The 18,458-nt window shown below is 35.8% G+C and overlaps 1 protein-coding gene and 1 pseudogene across 2 annotated transcripts in view; both read left to right on the top strand.

Annotated features, from left to right (window-relative positions):
* IKZF3 (IKAROS family zinc finger 3) overlaps positions 1-18,458 on the top strand; it is a 76,386-nt gene that overhangs the window by 10,786 nt on the left and 47,142 nt on the right. The window contains exons 2-3 of one of the 2 annotated variants that reach the window (XM_006924696.2): positions 10,703-10,756; positions 12,759-12,860. In XM_006924696.2, coding sequence (XP_006924758.1) covers positions 10,703-10,756; positions 12,759-12,860 — 156 coding nt within the window. The remainder of the gene's footprint in view (positions 1-10,702; positions 10,757-12,758; positions 12,861-18,458) is intronic. The other variant, XM_015599342.1, reaches the window with a different exon arrangement.
* LOC112473368 lies at positions 8,274-8,392 on the top strand (annotated as a pseudogene).

Consider the following 18,458-nt stretch of genomic DNA (forward strand, 5'->3'; position numbering starts at 1 on the left):
TTTTTTCCAGAAGGTTAGCTAGTAAGTAAAGTAGAGAAGTAAGTGGTGTGGTTGCTGGAGAGAAATGTGCATTAAGAGATTTTGTTTGTTTTTGTTTTCCAAAGATAAATGACAAACTACCTGTAGCCTAAGTTTATTGGGAAAAAAAAAAGACCAAAACTATTCCAAAGCAGATCTTGGAATATAAATCCTCAGGGAAGTTTGACTGGAGGATTAGCTATCACTGAAAACATCTTTATATTTAGTTGGCACATGACATGTAAATAAATTTTCTAACCATGAGAATTTTAAAGATATATGGTGGCCATTCAGTGGATGGTTGATGTAGATATAATCTATAAAGACTCTATAGAAGAATCATGAAAAACCCTTGAAATTCAAATTTTTTTTCAAAGATGGAAGATACTGCTTTAATTGCATTTCTAAGGTTTCTAAGATATTTGAGCATGTTTGAGTACTTAATAGATTTTTTTTTTTTAAATTAAGGAATAACATACATAAGTGCACATGTCTTGTGTAGACAGCTTGGTTAAGTTTTACCTATATACACACCTTCCAGATCAAGATGTGGAATATTAACATCACCCCAGAAGGTTCTCTTGTGCCCATTTATAATTAATATACCCCTTCACCCTGAGTTAAACATTATTCAGACTTCTATCACCATAGATCAGTTTTCCTGTTCTTGAATTTCATGTAAATGGAATCATGATATGTGCTTTTTGGTGTCTGGCTTCTTTTGCTCAACATACTTTTGAGATCCACCCATATTGTTGCATTTATTAGTAGTTTATTCTCTTTTATTGTTGACTGGTATAAATGTACCACAACTTATTTATTCACTCAACTATTGATGCACATTTGATTGTTTCCAGTATTTGTCTATATTATGAACATTTTGATGCATGTCTTTTGATGGACATATACATTCATTTCTCTTGGATTATATATCTAGGACTGGCATTTCTAGGTCATAGGATAGGTGTATATTTAGCTTTGATACTGCCAAATAGTTTCCAAAGAGGTTGGGCCACTTTATCCTCCCACTAACAATATCTAAGAGTTCCAGTTGTTCCACATCTTGCTAATACTTGCTATTGTCAGTCAATCATTTTAATTTTAGCCATTTTGATGGCTGCGTAATGGTATTTCACTGTGGCTTTAATTTGCATTTTCCTATGAGTAATGATGTTGAGTACCTTGGCCATTTGGATAGCCTCTTTCCTGAAGTGCTTGAATAAGTTTTCTGTACATTCTTTTTAAATGTTGGGTTGTTTGTATTTTTTTAATTGATTTTGTAGGCATTTTTTTATATTTTGGAAATGTGTACTTTGTCAAATGTATATTGCAAGTATTTTCTCCCAGTCTGTAACTTGCTTATTTATTTTCTTAATATATTTGATAAATAGAATTCTTAATTTTAATGAAGATGAATTTATCACTTCTTTTTTCTTTGGAAATTAAGTGCACCTTATGCCCTATTTTAGAAAATCTTTGCCTACTTTAAGGCCATGAAAATATTCTCTTATGTTCTCCTTTAGAAATTTGATCATTTTAACTTTTACATTTAGGTCTATTACCCACTTCAATTAATGATTCTGTTTTGTCCCCAGTTATAACTTTTTATAACCAAAACTAGGCATTTTGCACTTATAAAATGAAAATATTACTTGTAATATGTTGGATTCAATCATTTTAGCAAAAATATTTTTTAAAGTAGCGATGACATGAAATGCCCACTCTTCCTTTTCTCTCTCCATGTTCATTTGGTGGCATGTGATATCCACGGTGAAATAGAAATATATTTTTCTACAACTTTAATATAACTGACCTTCCAAAGAAAGTAACACTAGATGTTGAATTTGCTGTTTTAGACCTGTGCCCCACAGTCTATAATTTCTTCATTAGACATTTAATCTAGGAGGGAAATGGAATACTTCATAAAAAACGGTAAAGTAGGAAGAAATGGAATGGTAGCATGGACTGCATTTGATCTGGTGTCCTAAGACAAGTAGTGCTATTATTTCTTTAACTTTATCTTAGTCCAAGGAAGAAGGATTACTTCCCTTCTTTCTTGGAGGGATTACTCTCATTTTAAGGATGCTCCTTGTTTTTGTATCTTTCCCCTCAATCACAGTCAGTTGAGGTATTTGAAATTCATGGGTCTAAAATCTCTTCTAGTTCTAACCTTCTAAGATATGTAATCTACATAGAGAAATACTATTTAAGTTCTTTGAAACAAAGGTGAAACTCTAGAACCTAATCCTGCTCTTCTTAATGTGTCTCTAACATTGTACTTTTGGACAATTAGCTGACTTTATATTTTTTGTCATTTTTTATGTCTTGAATTTTGTTTGTAAAGTGAGGATAATAATAAATGCCATTAAACCTGTTTATCTTCCAGAAATTCTATGAGATAATATGAAATCTCATTTGCATTACTAGGTTAAGGGCTTGATGCCACCTTTTTGGAGGACCACAAGCAAACAAAACTGAGTTCATTAAAAAGCTCTCCCCATGGTTAGAGAACTGAGTGGTAGCATCTAAGTAATAACTTATCCTGTATGTTTCCAGAACGCTGAACCAGGACCTGAAATGGACATGTTCAGGAAATTTGAGTTCAGCTACATTAAAGGAGGAACTTTTCTAACCATTAGAGTTTTTCTGAAATGGAAAGGAATAACTTCTGAGCAGAGATTGTACAACCCAAATAGGGGGATATTGGAGGAAATTCAAGCATCAGGTGGCAGGGGAAGGAGAGTTACCCTAGTTAAGATGTTAACTCCATTTCTAATATTCTAATTTCTTTGGTATAAGGATCATTTTTCATTTTACATATCGGTTCTTGTGGCAAGGTTCCGGGAATATATACATATGTGGTAGTCATAAAGGAAACTGGTGAAGAACCTTTCAGAAATAGTAGCTAACACTTCTGTGCCACATTTACAGTCCCAAGTGTTAATGCTGTAATTGTGAATACATTTTTATAGTGAGTGATTCAGCTTCCAAAGCTTTTAATTAAAAAGTAAAAGTGGATGTTGTATTTTATTTTAAAAAAATTTTAAGTGGATATTTTAGATAAGATAAATATTTTTTTTAAAGAAGCATGCAGATAAGGAAGTCAGTTTACTGTTATGAAAGTGGAAAGGAATGTCAACATTCAGAGACAGCTTTCTGGCAGATCTTAGGCATCAATGCTGCTGGCAGTTGGCAAATTCAGTGCAGGTCTTTTTGAGATTTGACATTTTGCTCTCCTTTAGCACCTACACTTCCTACTGGGAAAACAGAGCGGCCAGTGGAAATCTGATCTTCAAAACTAAAAGTGTAATTTCATTAGCTGGTATTCTTAGTTGAATGAAAATTACTTAATAGTATCAAAATAAAGGCAAGTTTATAACCATTCGACTTAAAACTATAATTATAGATTTCAGTTGCTAATATAAATATTTGGTTTTGTTCATAGACAGTTTATAGTAGAGCTAAGAGGCAAAACATTCACATGTAAATTGTTATGAAATCTCAGTTATCCAGACTCCTGCCATGTCCAATTTTAAATTTTATTTGTAATCTACTCCCTTTCATTTTGCAGCACATAAAATACTAGTTTTCCAAGAAAAATCTTGGTATCATAACAAAAATTCTAACTAGTAAAATTTTTTTAAATGATGTCTTTGTCAATGAAAAGAGAATCTGAAGGAATAAAAACAAATTTTGAAATTGTCATCTCTCCCTAACATGTGATGAAGGCTTGCCTTCAGTACTGATGGAAAACAATTTGATATTGCTAGTAAAGCTCTGAATTCATAGAGTGCTTTGGAAAGCTATAAAAGAAATAGACTTTAACTTTTACAGTCCAATATATTTGTTGGCTATCTCAGTAATACAATAGTTATACCTTTTACAAGATTTGTTATTTAAGAGGTGAGGTGTAAGTGGAAAACACTAGTAATTTAATGAAATCTTAAAACATCAGAAGATTGGTTATTTAGTTGTGGGAAGGGCAGGAGGACAAATGATATAAGAGTGTTAACTAAGGTTTTCTGGTAGATAATTTGGGCTTTTAAGTGAGATAAGATACTAAATTTTATGATAACCAAAGATTTATGATACCAAAAAATCCTAATGGAAAGATGATGCCACATATGTATTTGCACACATACATGTAAGTACATTTAAAAATATTTTATCTAGATGGTTGGCATTATGTGGTTTTTTTTTACCCTCTAAAAAGTCACATTAATTTTTCAATCAGTCAGATTTATAAAATATTTTGTATGCGAGGTGCTGTCTAAATGCTTTATAGCTTTGATAACTGCATTAAGGGAAATCTCAACTTTTTCCCGAAATTCAAATTATAAGAATTTTGGAAATATCGGTAGAAAATGGTCATTAACAAGCTGTTTTCTAGTATTATATCTTTACATTTTGGGTTGATATTTAATTTTTATACATGGTTTGATTTACTTTTTTTTTCCTGATCTAGAGTTTTAATGTTTGTTTTAAAGTTATAGCTTTGCAGTGGTATCTGAAGCAGCAGTGAGGTATTTTAAAATCTATAGCAGTGATGTTTGGCAAAACTTTCTGCGATGATGGAAACTTTCTTTGTGCTGTCCAATAGAGTAGCCACTAGCCACATGTTCTTTGAGTACTCGAAATCTGACTAGTGTAACTGAGAAACTGAATTTTTAATTTAAATTAATTTAAATTTAAACTTAAATGTGGCATGTGCCTAGTGGCTACTCTGTTAGACAGTACAGTATGTTAGTATTAGTAGTAGATCTAGAGCAGAACTTGGCAAACTTTTTCTATAAAGGATCAGATAGTGAATAATTTAGGCTTTGCAAGTCACATAGTCTCTGTTGCAACTACTCAACTCTGCCGTTGGAGTGTGAAAGCAGCCATAGACAACACGTAAATGAATGGGTTTGACTGTGTTACAATAGAACTTTATTTATAGACACTGAAATTTGAATGTCATATAGTTTTCAGGTGGCATGAAACAATTTTCTTCTGATTTTTTCCAACCATTTAAAAATATAAAAACCATTCTTAGATCACAGGCCACACAAAAATAGGTGGTAAGCCGCCATAGTTTGCAGAACATCTAGAGTATTCATTAAGCATCAGTGATAGAGGTGTAAAAATTCATGTATTTGTTTAACAAATATTTATTGAGTATCCATCATAAGTGGGCAATATTTTGAGAGCTGAAGATACAGCAAAATAGCAACAAAATATACAGACAACATCTCTTTTCTAATGGACCTTACATTCTGGAGGTGGGGAGACATATAAAAACAAAAATGACCAAAAATAAGCCAGGTGGTGATGATGAAGAAATTTAATGAAGAAAAATAAAGCAAGATAAGAGAAAGTGACAATGGAGGATGACTTTTTATATAGGGTAGTTAGGTAAAGCTTCTTTGGTAAGGTGACTTTTGAGCACACACCTGAAGAGAGGAAGTGGGCCAGGTGGCTGACTGGGGGAAGAGCTTTCTGGTCAGAGGGAAATGTAAATGCAAAGATCCTGAGGCAGGATCATGCTGTACTTATTCAAGTAATAGGAGAAATGTAGAAAATTGGCAAGATTTATATTAAAAAAAAAAATTAGCCACGTTATAATTTGTACCAGATATGTATAAACATCAATGCAGAAGACTATATTTCTATCAAAAAAAATATGGATCCTTTCTTCTTAGCTTTCTACAGCATTCTTTTGGGAAATATTTTAAAGTCATGTTGACTGCCAATACATTACAAAGACCCCAGCAGACTCTTTCAAATAGAAACTTTTTGAAGGTTTTTTTTTTGACCGAAGTATAAAGAAATGACAAAATGACTCATTAAAAAATGAAAAGTTTTTGCTGCACTTAGAAATATTTAACAGGTTTCTGGTCTTCAGTTGGGAATTTCTTCACTATCTATCCATTACTGGGGTTCATGTTTGTATAAAGACCTTTAAGTTCAGGGGGAAAAATGCACTTCAATCTATTTTGTCCTTGTGTTTTAAATATTTTTTAGTACCTAAGAAGAACATGATTATGGATGGTTTTAATGTCTCCTTTTAGTTCTGAATACTAATTAGTCAAAATCTCCTCTTTGAAACTGTACTCAGTTACTTCTGGTGTTATTTACAGCACACAAAAGCCACTTGAAAAAATGTCGAGAGCTATTAAATGTCATTGTTAGAGGGTTTAAACAGTTCAGGGGATAAAGACCTTTTTTTCTTTAGGTCACCAAATCATTTTGCTTTGTACTAACTAAAAGATGTTTTCACATGAAGGTTGCTCATATGAAAACTTTGAGCTAGTTTTCTTTTTTTTTTTTCTGTTAAGAATCTCTTTAGTGTGCAATTAAAAGTTTCACAGGTAGCTTTTTTTTTAACTTAAAAAAACTATCAAACTTACAGAAAAGTTGCGATACAGTACAAAAAAACTATTTTTTCCGGAAATTTTGAGAGTGAATTGCTGACGTACCCTATCACCCTTGAATACTGTAATGTATATGGTCTACCTTCTTCTACAGAACCACAAAACAACCATCAAAATCTGGAAATTAGTATTGATGCACTATTACCATTTAATCCTTGGACCCCATTCAGATTTTTCCAGTTGTTTCTCTAATGTCTTTTACTGAGAAAGGTTCAGCTCAAAATCACATATGGAATTTAGTTGTCATAACTCTTCACTCTCCATAAGTCTGGAATAGTTCCTCAGTCTTTTATAACCTTGACACTTTTGAGGATTACAATCCAGTTATTTTGTAAACTATTCCTCAATTAGAATTTGTTTTCTCATGATTAGATTTCTGTTATGCATATTTGGCAGGAATATCACAGAAGAGATGCTCTGTTCTCTTTATTTTCAGGTGGCACATAATTTTTATTTGTCCCATTACTGATGACAATCCCTTTGCTCAGTTACAGTAATATCTACCAGTTTCTCCACTATATAGTTACTCATTTTATTTTTGTAATAAGTATTTTGGAGAGAAGCACTCTGAAACTATATAAATATTCCATTCGTCATCGGACTTTCAATTTATTCACTTACTAATGTCAATATGGACTCATGAATTTCTTTTTCTTCCATGGGTTATAATCCAATACTATCATTATTTTTTTGTGCTCCCTTGTTGCGGATTTGGCCAGTGAAAACACCAGCAGAATGTTTCTATATCTTTTTAATGTATCCTCTTCATTCTGTGAGCACTTCCTTGCTTTTTGGCACAACAAAATGTTCCAAACTCATCTTGTATTTTCCCTGTCCCAACCCTGGAATCAGCCATTTCTCCAAGGAACCTGGTTCCTTTAAGTGGAGAATGATATTTAGAAGTTAATATTTGGATGCCAGAAGTTGTAGTGTCACTGCTCCTACATGCTCTCAGTGGACAGGGCTAGGGACTACATGTATAAATACCTATACATACACATATACACGCATTTACACCTATATTTTATATCTATAGTAAGAGCCTGCGTTCATGCCAGTACCTCCATTTCCAGTACAGTACCACATGTTTTCATATTTGTGACTCCCCTCACAGAGGAAAACCCGGTCTCATTATTCTTATATTTAGTTATTTGATCAATCCCCCCTTTATATAACCAATCATCCATTGCCACTACTATATCCTTCTCAGCACAGATGCTCTCCTTTCTCATTTGGATTCTGACTTCCTGTACCATGGCCATTATTCTATATGGACACTCTTCTCAACTGCTTGAGCTCTGATACTCCCATCAAGGCTGCCTCTAATATGTGGATGCCTTCTTCACCCCACTCAAGTTCTGACACTTTGCAGTGGACTATTCTCATGCACAGAAACTCTCTTTACCCTGTTTGAACTCCATGGTGCCGGCTCCCAATGTCCCCATGTGGGTGCCTTGTTCACCCTGTTTAGGCTCTGACACCCGACATCAGAGCACCCCCATGCATAGATGTCTTCTTCATTATGCTCAGGGACTCTTCAGGCTAAGTTGTCTCTTAGCTTGAAAACTGTGTTCATCCCTCTCAGACTCCAGTTCTCCAAGTCAGGCAGTTCTCCTGCCTAAATGCCTTTCTTACCTTGCTCAGGCTCTGACTTCCCATGCTGTCTGCCCTCCACGTAGAATCCCTCCTCACCTCATTCGGACTGCCCACCCCACATAGGCACACCTTGTGCTGATTGATCAATAGCAGCCTGTCTTGGGCTGCCCCCTTTTCTTGCATGGACATTTCTCTCACCCATCCTGGGCAACCCCTTTGCTTTTATTTTTTAAATATGTGCATTTCCCCTACGGCCATACCACCCTGAACAAGCCCGATCCCATCTGATCTTGGAAGCTAAGCAGCGTCGGGTCTGGTTAGTACTTGGATGGGAGACCACCTAGGAAGACCAGGTGCTGTAGGCGTAAAAAATAAAAAATAAGGGATTGTAAGCTGACAAGGTCCTTGCAATCTGTGAGGTCAACCAAGGGTTGCCTTGCTTAAAAAAAAAAAAAAAGATTAACTGTCGAGGCAGTGCTTGTGTTCAAATAACCCTTATACTAGCCTAATTCTTAAAAAAAAAAAAAAAAAAGAAAGAAAAGAAAGAAATATGTGTATTTCTCTGCCTTTATGCTTTGCTGCTAACATCTAATGGGTGATGTGTTAAATTTCCAAAATTAGAATAGAATGTAAGTATAGTGACTATATTTTTTAAAACAAAAATTGAATATGACCTGATTATAGTATAGAATATTTAAAGTCAGTACTATCCTGAACAGTTTTGAGTATATAATTACCATTAAAATAAAGAACAAAGGAGAGTTTCTATTTCAGTAATGGAGGAATACCTCCTATTGAACCAACATTCCAACAAATAACAATTATAGATTCTGGACAAAATATGAAAACACCTATTACCTGAAGACATTAGAAAATGACAAAACCAACATGTTTTATGAGGGTTTTTTTTTTGCCCAAGGGCAGGCCCCAGTTTTAATCTCAAGGTGACCAAAACTTGGACGATAATTCACAGTTGTACTGGATTAAAAAACCATAGCAACCATAGCAGCTGAGCAATAAGAGGGGGGTGGGGAATCCTGGAATGGAGAAGACAGAGAGGGTTTTTTTGTGTATAAATTCTCTGGCTGATCCAAATCTCTAGCTGATGCTTGACCTATACATATATGAGTCAAACTCTGAGCAGCCCTTCTGAGGCTAAAATAACAAAAATTTATGCTTCTGCAAGGGTGACTGACATGTTTCAATTTTTCTGGGATAGTGAAAGTTCTGTGGCCTGGGAAACCCTCAATCCCAGGCATACTGGGACATTTGGTTACCTTAGCTGCTGCCCACCACAAATGAGACAGAGTTAAGTTTGAATCTAGGCAAGCTAACTACATGCTTTAAAAAGTAAAATAAATAAAAAGGTCTCATGCTCTTCAAAGGAACATAACAGAATCCAGAAAATCTATAACATATCTTTTACAATGTCCAGGGTACTATCCCAAATTATTAGGTCATACTCAAAGAAAAATGTCACTCATACTCAAGAGAAAAGGAAATCGATGGTGCATGACCCCAAGATGACATAGATATTGTAATTATAAGACAATGATCTTAAATGGCTATAATAGTTATACTCAAAGATGTAAAGGAAAATATGCTTGTAATGAATTACAAATAAGAAATCTCAGCAGAGAAACTATAAAAAAAGAACAAAATGGAAAATTCTAGAACTAAAAATAATAATGTCTGAAATAGAAAACTCATTGGACAGATTTAAGAACAAATTAAGATGACAGAAGAAAGAGTAAGTGGATTTGAAGATACAATGAAAGTATTCAATCTGAACAACAGAGAGAAAAAACATTGGGGGGAAAAAAGAATAGAGCCTCAGAGAACTGTGGGAAAATATGAAAAAAATCTATAACATTCATGTAATTGAAGTCCCAGAAGGAAAGGAACAAGAGAATGGAGGAGAAATAGTATTTGAAGAAATCATGGCTGAAAATGTCTCAAGTTTGGTGAAAAATGTAATTTTACAGATAAGTTCAGTGAACCCAGGTGGGATAAATTCAACTAAAATCACGCCTAGGCATCATAGTCAAATTGCGAAAAACCAAAGGTAAAGAGGAAATCTTGAAAGCATTCAGAAGAAAAGAATTTAATACACATGCACATACACACACACAATAATACAAAATATCACGGACTTCTCATTAGAAACAGTAGAGGCTAGAAGATAGTGGAAGGCCACCTTTAAAGTGCTAGAAAAAACTGTTAACCCAGAATTCTATATCAAGTAAAAATATTCTTTAAAACTGAAAGCAAAATAAAGATATTTCCAAATAAATGAAAACTAATTGTCATTCTCACAGTGGCACTACTAAAAATGCTAAAAGAAGCTCTTTAAAGGAGACAATACCAGATGGGGACTCAGGTCTTTATGAAAAAAATCAGAAACACCAGAAATATTAAGAATATAGGTAAATACTTCCTCTTAATCTCTTTAAAATACAATTTAAAATTTAAAATACAATTGCTGTGTAGATAATTCCTTTTATTCTCCTTGAGGCACTTTTTAGGAAGAATAGAGAAAGAATAGTCCTAATTTGAAGAGGAAATTTGCTGCTAAGGCTTCCAAATTGGTATCTTCGTTAAATTTAGGATGCTCAAATCTGAAAAAAAGAAATTACTCTAAACAGCTAATATTTATAATTTTTTTTTTCTTTCAGATATAAAACCAAATGCAGAACTGAAAAGCACTCAGGAGCAGTCTGTGCCCACAGGTAACATCAGATCTTTCCTCTCGAGCAATATAACTGGACTGAAATTACCAAAGAAAAGAGGAACATTCTGATTGCAGTAAAAAATGCTATGGAAATGTGTTGGGGGGAAAATGTGGTTGTCTCTTCCTGATACAGAATTGGCTCATCCATTTAGATGGTGCAAGTTCTTTGGCATCGTAGGACCAAACCACACCCTACCTAATGTTAATCATGTTTTTCCTATTTTTTTTTTTTTTCCAACTGATTGGTTTGAATAAAGACAGTTTTTGTTGAGTAACATCATAGCCTGTGTTTGAACAACTTGTGCTTTTCGCTGTGGAACAGTGGTCAGCAAATTTTTTTGTAAAGAGCCAGGTAGTAAATATTTTAGACTTTGTGGGCCACATATGGCCTCTGTTGCATAATCTCTTCATGTTTTTTACAACTCTTTAAAAATATAAAAACAATTATACCTCCTGGGACCATACGAAAACAGGCCATTGCTAAATTTGGCCCTGAGGCCATGGTTTGCTAACCCCTGCTCCAGAATAAACTATAAACATTTAAAATAATTTATTTCCTAAAAATAACTTCTATTTTTTCTCTGTTGATTAACTGACTTTGCATCAAAGCTTATGCCGTATTACAAAATTTATCATTTAAGTGACTTTTTGTGTTACTGTGAGTTGTAACCTTATATTTTAATTGAACTTGTATCTCATATTAGTTGTTCAGGTGTGCAGTCATTTCAGGATTGAGAAAAGTGAACGACTGTTTAAAACATCAACTGTTAAAGTATGAGAGTTTCTAGAATATGTGGTATAATATGCAGAAATTAGAAACTTCACCTATTTATAAATCCTAACGTGAGTCCATGATGACCACATTTTAAGGACCTCTTAGTCATGGGTTTTATGGAATATGTTTCCATTATACTCCTGCATTCCAATAAAAGTCCTGCTCCTTGTGTTCAGTCATAGCTGCAGCTGAAAGGAATGCCACTGTAGAGTTTCTAGTCACCTCTCCTACTTCAGCTCAGCTTAAACTCACAGGATTTAGTGTCTTTGACTATTTGTTGTTTCTAATGGGTTCTCAGTAAATATTTTATTGAGTATTGGGAAGGAATTTGATAGAAAATGGGTACCTTTTCAGTTCATTTCTTTTGTTATTATCTTTTTGTTAAGCTAACATGCTTATCTATGAAATAATTACAGCTACATTTTTCCTTTTTCCTTTTTTCTAATATTATCAGTTTATTGCACAAAATTATATTTACACAAAACTTGATTTTTAATAAGTTTGCTGTTTATTTAAGCATGTTTTTATTATTTTTGCTCCCTCTTATGAACTCTCATAACACTTTGTATTTCCCTTAATCACTTGTCTGAGTATACCTTATAGACTTGTATTATCTTTTGTCTGAGTCTTGCATTATAGTTATGGGCTTATCTACATCTGCAAAGTATAAACTCCTTGGAGACAGGAATTATGACTTATTGATATCTATAGTCTTGTCAGCATTTAGTAAATGTTTGAAGAAATAAAGAAACTTGAGGGCCAATATGTTTTCTACAGAATCACACTTAAAATGTGAATAGAAAGGGAAAATAGGAAGCTTACAGACTTTTTCTAAGGAAAGTATCTTTCCCAAATTGCATTACGCCAGTATTTTCAGGCTCAGTATTTCTCATCACTACATATTTATACTTCCTGGTCATAAATAACAGTAGCATCCTATTGAATATTGTGAGACATACCAAAGGGAAAAGAATTTCTGTCCAGAAGGAACTTGAGTGCTTTTTAATTCAAGATTTAAGAAAATCATGTCTAATAGGAAGGCGCATGAACCTCAGATATATTCCTAAACCTTGAGAGTTTTCACATATCCCACTTGGGGTATATGTGGAAGGGATACTGTCTAACACTAAAGAATCATATGAAGCCGACATGGGAGTCTACTTAATATGTGTTTATAAAAACCCTTTAAAGTTGTCTGCATAGTTAAATTCTTTTTATCTCCTAGAAGATCCAGCAATTTTGAATGACTACAATTTAACCAAACCTCATGAAACAGAAAATGTGGACAGCGCAGAATGCCCAACCAATGAAGATGAAGATACAGGAGGTGAGCCATAGTGTACGGATTGAAAACTAATGGTTATAGATATAGTTGAGGCTTAAAATGAAGAAGAAATCAGAAGCTCCCTAGGGAAAACTTGTGTTTGTGGATGGATTTGGGAGTAATTCAGTTTTGTTCACTTTACAAATATTTACATTTAATAATTTGTCAGCAAATATTGGTTGTAGCCCTAGTCCTGTGACCACTGCATCAGGTAGCAAAGAGAAAGTTGAGGTGATGTGGGAAAGGAAAAAAAGTATAGTCATCATACCAGTGCCATCTTCCCTTGGGAAAAATTGCAGTCATACTAGCATCCTCCCCTTTCCCCTCTCGCCCAGGTCCACTAGAAAAACCAAAGAATCTATCTGATGGGGACATTCCCTTAGACTCTCTCAAATTGAGTGTGAGCACCCACTCTTGAAGACTTGTCAAACAGCCTTTCATGCCTGCATCTCCCCCTGTCTTAAACAACCAATGTTTCAGTTGTCTGTTCCAATTCTCTATAAAGCTATTATTCTGAGAGCGATATCTCTTTGCCCATTGTTTGACATTATGGGCTGTAAAGTGTGTTCCTTGGTCTGAAGAAATGTGACTTGACAATGAAAATTGGTGCAATATCTTCTGTTCCAGTTCTTTTATAGTACTTTAATCATTTGTGTCTACCACCAGGTAAGCAAAGTCTAGTCCAGAGTCAATGTCTATTTTGTCCAAACCCATTTGTACCCCCCCTGGGGCTACTGGCATGGGTTCAGTGTAATCCACTTGTCAGCTAATGGGTTCAGTGTAATCCACTTGTGGGGCCTTCCCCATGGGGAATCTTAGCCATAGCCACCTGCAGCCTCTGTCTTTCTTGTTGACAGAATAGTTCTTGTTGGCATTCTAAGCCCCACAGTGTTCAAAAGGAACCTCTCTGCATTGCTGTGGTCCCCAAATGTCTACTTATTTCATGCATCCAGGTGGCCACCTCAATCAGTATCCACTCATTGGTTCCAGTTGCCTTCCAAACCTAGAGGGGGTTCTTTTGATGAATATCGACATATCCTACTTTAATGTACCCCTCAGATTCCCGTAACGATTTCCACAGGGCAGTGCCCCATAAAAATATCCTTTAATAGACTAGATTTCCATTGTCCTTCTGTCTATTCATATGGCCGGGCCATTGGCCATGATGCATGAGTCAGGTGAAAATTGAAACAGAGACTTTTATCATTGTTCTTCCATCACTGCTAACAAAATAGCATGTAATGCATCTCGCTGAGCTGATTTGTTTTTACCTTCAATCAGAGTAGTAGTCTTTTAAACAGGATATTGTCCTTTCACCTTGGAACTGCCATCCATAAACTAAGAAGGTCTTTGTTGGTCAGTCAAGTGCTATTTATAGGGCACTGTCCAAGTAATAGAATCTGGCAGCTCCTTACACAGTTCCAAGTCAGTCCTAGAAGAAAAGAGACTGCTCATGAGTATGTCCTGCTTGCATTCCCCAGGTAGCATTATCCTGTATAAACCATTTCCATTTTATTATGGAACTCTTCTGGGCACAGCCCTCCTCTCAATAGAGCGTTTATCTGACATCACCTAAGACATCATAGGTATTTCAGATATTAAGATTGTTTTTTGTTCTGTAGTCATAGGGACAGTTTCAGTTAATGTCCAATAGCAGGCTAGTAATTGCCCTGAAGCAGAAATTCTCTTGTCCAAAGTCTCAGTAGTCATTGCTGGGAAGCACTTTCAGGCTTTTGCTATAAGGCCCAGTCTATGCTCCTCATAGAGCTATCACACAGAATTTGTCCGTACCAGCACTCCAGCTTCTCTTCTGTGCTGTGTGGACTTGGGCAACCTTATCCATTCCCACTTAGCGTATCCAATTAATATTGCTTGAAGGTCGGATTTACATGCCTTCTGTTTTATGGAAACACTTTCCCAGTCAGACGCAATGTTTATCCTTATAATACATTCAGGTAAAAGAGACTCACCCACTTCAAACTTTCACCTTAATCTATCAACTCTTACATTTTTAACTCTAACCTCCAGTAGAATTCATCAATAGGTTTTGGTTTTCCAGTACTAGGTAGGGGAAGTGTTCCTTAGACACAACATCCATTACCATAAAACGATCAGGTAAAGGAAATACAACTTCGTCACATAAAGCCTGTTTAAATATCCCAATTTTCATCCAAACTTCCATCTTAATCCTATCAACCCTTACATTTCTATACTCTCAATCTAATTGAAGACTCTGTTAGGGTTCACCAAGTTTTAGTACTATAGTGCAGGAGGCTCCCTTGTCAGGGAGTCCCAGAAACTTTTTTTTTGGACCTTCTCCCCATTTTATCTTTTCATATGCAAAAGTTTGGGTCCCTAGGGAGAGGTAGAGCCAATAGACCCTGACCCTGGCCCTTTTGTCAATCTTTGTCATGATTAATCTGCCTGACTATTGCCCCTGACAATTCAGATCAGATTTCTCATTGTAATCTTTGCCTTCTGGCTTTTTTAATTGGGATGAATAGAGTGGACTTGTTTGGGGCCTTTTAATATAGAGTAAATAGCGGGAGGTTCCTTTAGTCCACCCAACTTTCATAATGTTGTAGTAAGACCTTTGTTTCAACTCCATTGGTGTTCATTTTATTTATCCCATTTCTTAATAACCATCTAAAGATGTTTACCCTACTAAAATGAGTCCCTTAACTCTCCTCCTTTCTTTTTCTTCTTTGTTTTGGCCTATTGATATTTTCTTTATTCACCTTATTTCTTAATAACATTTGTAATTTTCCACCTTACTGGGACAAGTCCCTTGACTCTCTCTTCTGCCTCTTCTCATTTTCTTGTTAATTAATCTAATGTTTTTATTAGCATCTATAAGACTCAAGAAGGGGAAGCTGAAACAGCAAATTTAAAAAGGCTTCTCAGAATGTTGCTTGATTTTGCAGCAGTAAGATTAAAGCCATGCAAAAGGGGTCCCTGTTTTAACTGTGTCTTCTTAGATTCTGTATGTATCTCTTCAGCAACCATTTATTACAAGGCCAGTTATGTTTCTTATTTTCTGCATTTTTGACACTTTAGGGGCCTTACAGACCTAGATTTCAGGTATTCAGAGATGGATCCTGGGATAGCCAATTCTTAGAAATAGCAGAAGGTTTGGCCAGAAGATTGCTTTTCATATACAAAACCAACCAATACAGACTATACCCTCCAACTGTCTCCTTATCTAACTCTCATACACTAAGCCAATATTTTCCCTGCCTGAAATCACAGGGAATGTTAGGGCCAAGTACAGGACTAGAGATCACTCTTAATGTCTCACAGCCTGCTGGAATTATCCAAACTAGCCAATTCTTAACTGTTTATCCTTCCCTGCCCTACCTTTTCTCAGGAACTCCAGTAAAGGCTCTGGCCTAGGATTTTTCCCTCATTTCTTTTTTCTTCTTTTAGACTAGCAGTGGTGCTTTCCCATGTGGCCCTGCATGGCATGTGGTACCTGGTGCCTCCACTTCGAGACCTCTGTGTAATAAACTTCCTTCCAAGCCTCATTCTCATCTCCTCCCATGACTGCACTGACTTTACCATTCCCTAGCCAACATGTACATTCTTTGGACACCCCATTAAAACACATATTTTATCATGACCTGCATAACAGGCATATTCAGTAGGTGACTGTCTTGATTATCATAAAGCCAGTCCCATGTGGCTTACAGATGAAACATATCAGCTGCTTCTTCTGGGGTTGGCATTTATAGAAGGAGTCAAATAGTCCACCTTCTCAGGATAAACAGACCTTATAGTAGCTTTTATCCAGTCCAATAGGCTGGCTGTTCCCCAGAGAGAAACATGTTCTGTGTCCAGATCATGTATAACCACCTGTGATTTTAGTGAATTTTATAGTGAGCTGTGGGTGTGATGTCAACTCAAACATGCTCTTCTGCTCTGTAGCATTCAAAACCAAAGACACCCTCCCTAATTTAGTCATTCTCACAATCCATTTAGGAAAAGTTCTTCAAGAATTTTATGATACAGATTCACAAAGTCACATTATACTCCCTGGTTTCGGTAGTTTATTGTTTTTGCCCTCCACCCCCAAACCCCACCCCCGTGTGAATTATCTTCTTGATGACTAGAGGTCTTAGAGCAACTCTCTGTTGTTCCTGCATAATTTTTCCCTTTGAGGACAGCTTTGAGCCTAGTACCCAGAGCTCAAACCAACTGAAATCTGAGCTTGTTCCAGCATCAAAGTCTGACCCAGCACTCTCTTTTCATTTTATTTTAGCTATTACAGATAACAATAATTGAGGGATTGTATATTTCATTGTTTTCTTATTAGTGTGCATTTCTTTATATATCCAGTGAACCAACTGCTTAGGAGTTGGATCCATCTCTGAATACCCTTGGTAATTTTACCTTTAGTAACTGATCACAGCACAGCTGCTGCTCCATGACGTGAGTGACCATGTGTCCAGGAATCAGAGGTTTCTCATCCCTCACTCTTTCTTCCTTTCTCTTCCCAAATCACATGTTGCTATTAGCCACCGGTCAAACAAATCCCACTTCTGACACCTATTCTGGAGTGTTTTCCAACACCAACAACCAATTCTCCAGTTCTCCAGACAGCAACTGGGTATCCAACAATGCAATTTAATTTTCATACTAAACTCCTGGAGTTAATGCAGAACCCACAGGTTAAGGGTTCAGCCTCATAAGATTGCCCTCGCTTCACACAGCAATTGAAAGTACCAGGTCCCCAGGTTACCTGCACTTCTATCCAGCCTCAGGTATAATAATTTGCTAGAATGACTCACACAACTTAGGAAAGTGCTTTACTTCCTACTACTGGTTTATTATAAAAGATACAACTCAGGAACAGCCAAATTGAAGAGATGCATATGGCAAGGTATGGGTGGGAGAGCTTCCATGCCCTCTTTGGGCATACCTTGATTTGTTCGCCTAGAAGTTCTCTGAACCTCATTGTTTAGGAGCTTTGTAGAACTCAATCTGCAGTCCCTCATCCCCTTCCTGGAGATTGGTGGATGGGCCTGAAAGTTCCAACCCTTTAATTACTTGGTCCTTCTGGTGGCTAACCCATCCCGAAGCTATCTGGGGTCCCCACCCTAAGTCATCTGAGTAGCATAAACTCAGGTGTGATTGAAAGGAGCGTGTTATGAATAACAAAAGATACTCCTATAACTCAGGAAATTCCAAGAGTTTTAGGAACTCTGCATCAAGAACTGGGCACAAAGACTAAATTGTTGTGTAGTACCATAGTTTATGTTCATAGAAGCGGAAAGAAAAAAGAAAATCCTACCTCTATCCCACCATCCAAAGATAATCTCTTTTAACATCATGGAGTACTTTTGGGTTTTTTTTTTTTTAATAAATTTCGAGCATTATATTTATTTTAACATTGCACACATTTCACGCTAATATTTATGTTGATAAATCTGATTGCTACTGCTTTATGAATGTCACTCAGATCTTATCTTAGCTGTCATTTCTTAGAGAGATGTTCCCTGACAACCAAGTCACAATTTTAACATATCATCCTATTTTAATTCTCTGCATGGCATTTCCCATGGATAATTTTGGAGTTTTATTTATTTGTTTATTGTCTCTTTC

This window comes from Pteropus alecto, unplaced genomic scaffold (assembly GCF_000325575.1).
Source record: "Pteropus alecto unplaced genomic scaffold, ASM32557v1 scaffold98, whole genome shotgun sequence".
NCBI lineage: Eukaryota > Metazoa > Chordata > Mammalia > Chiroptera > Pteropodidae > Pteropus > Pteropus alecto.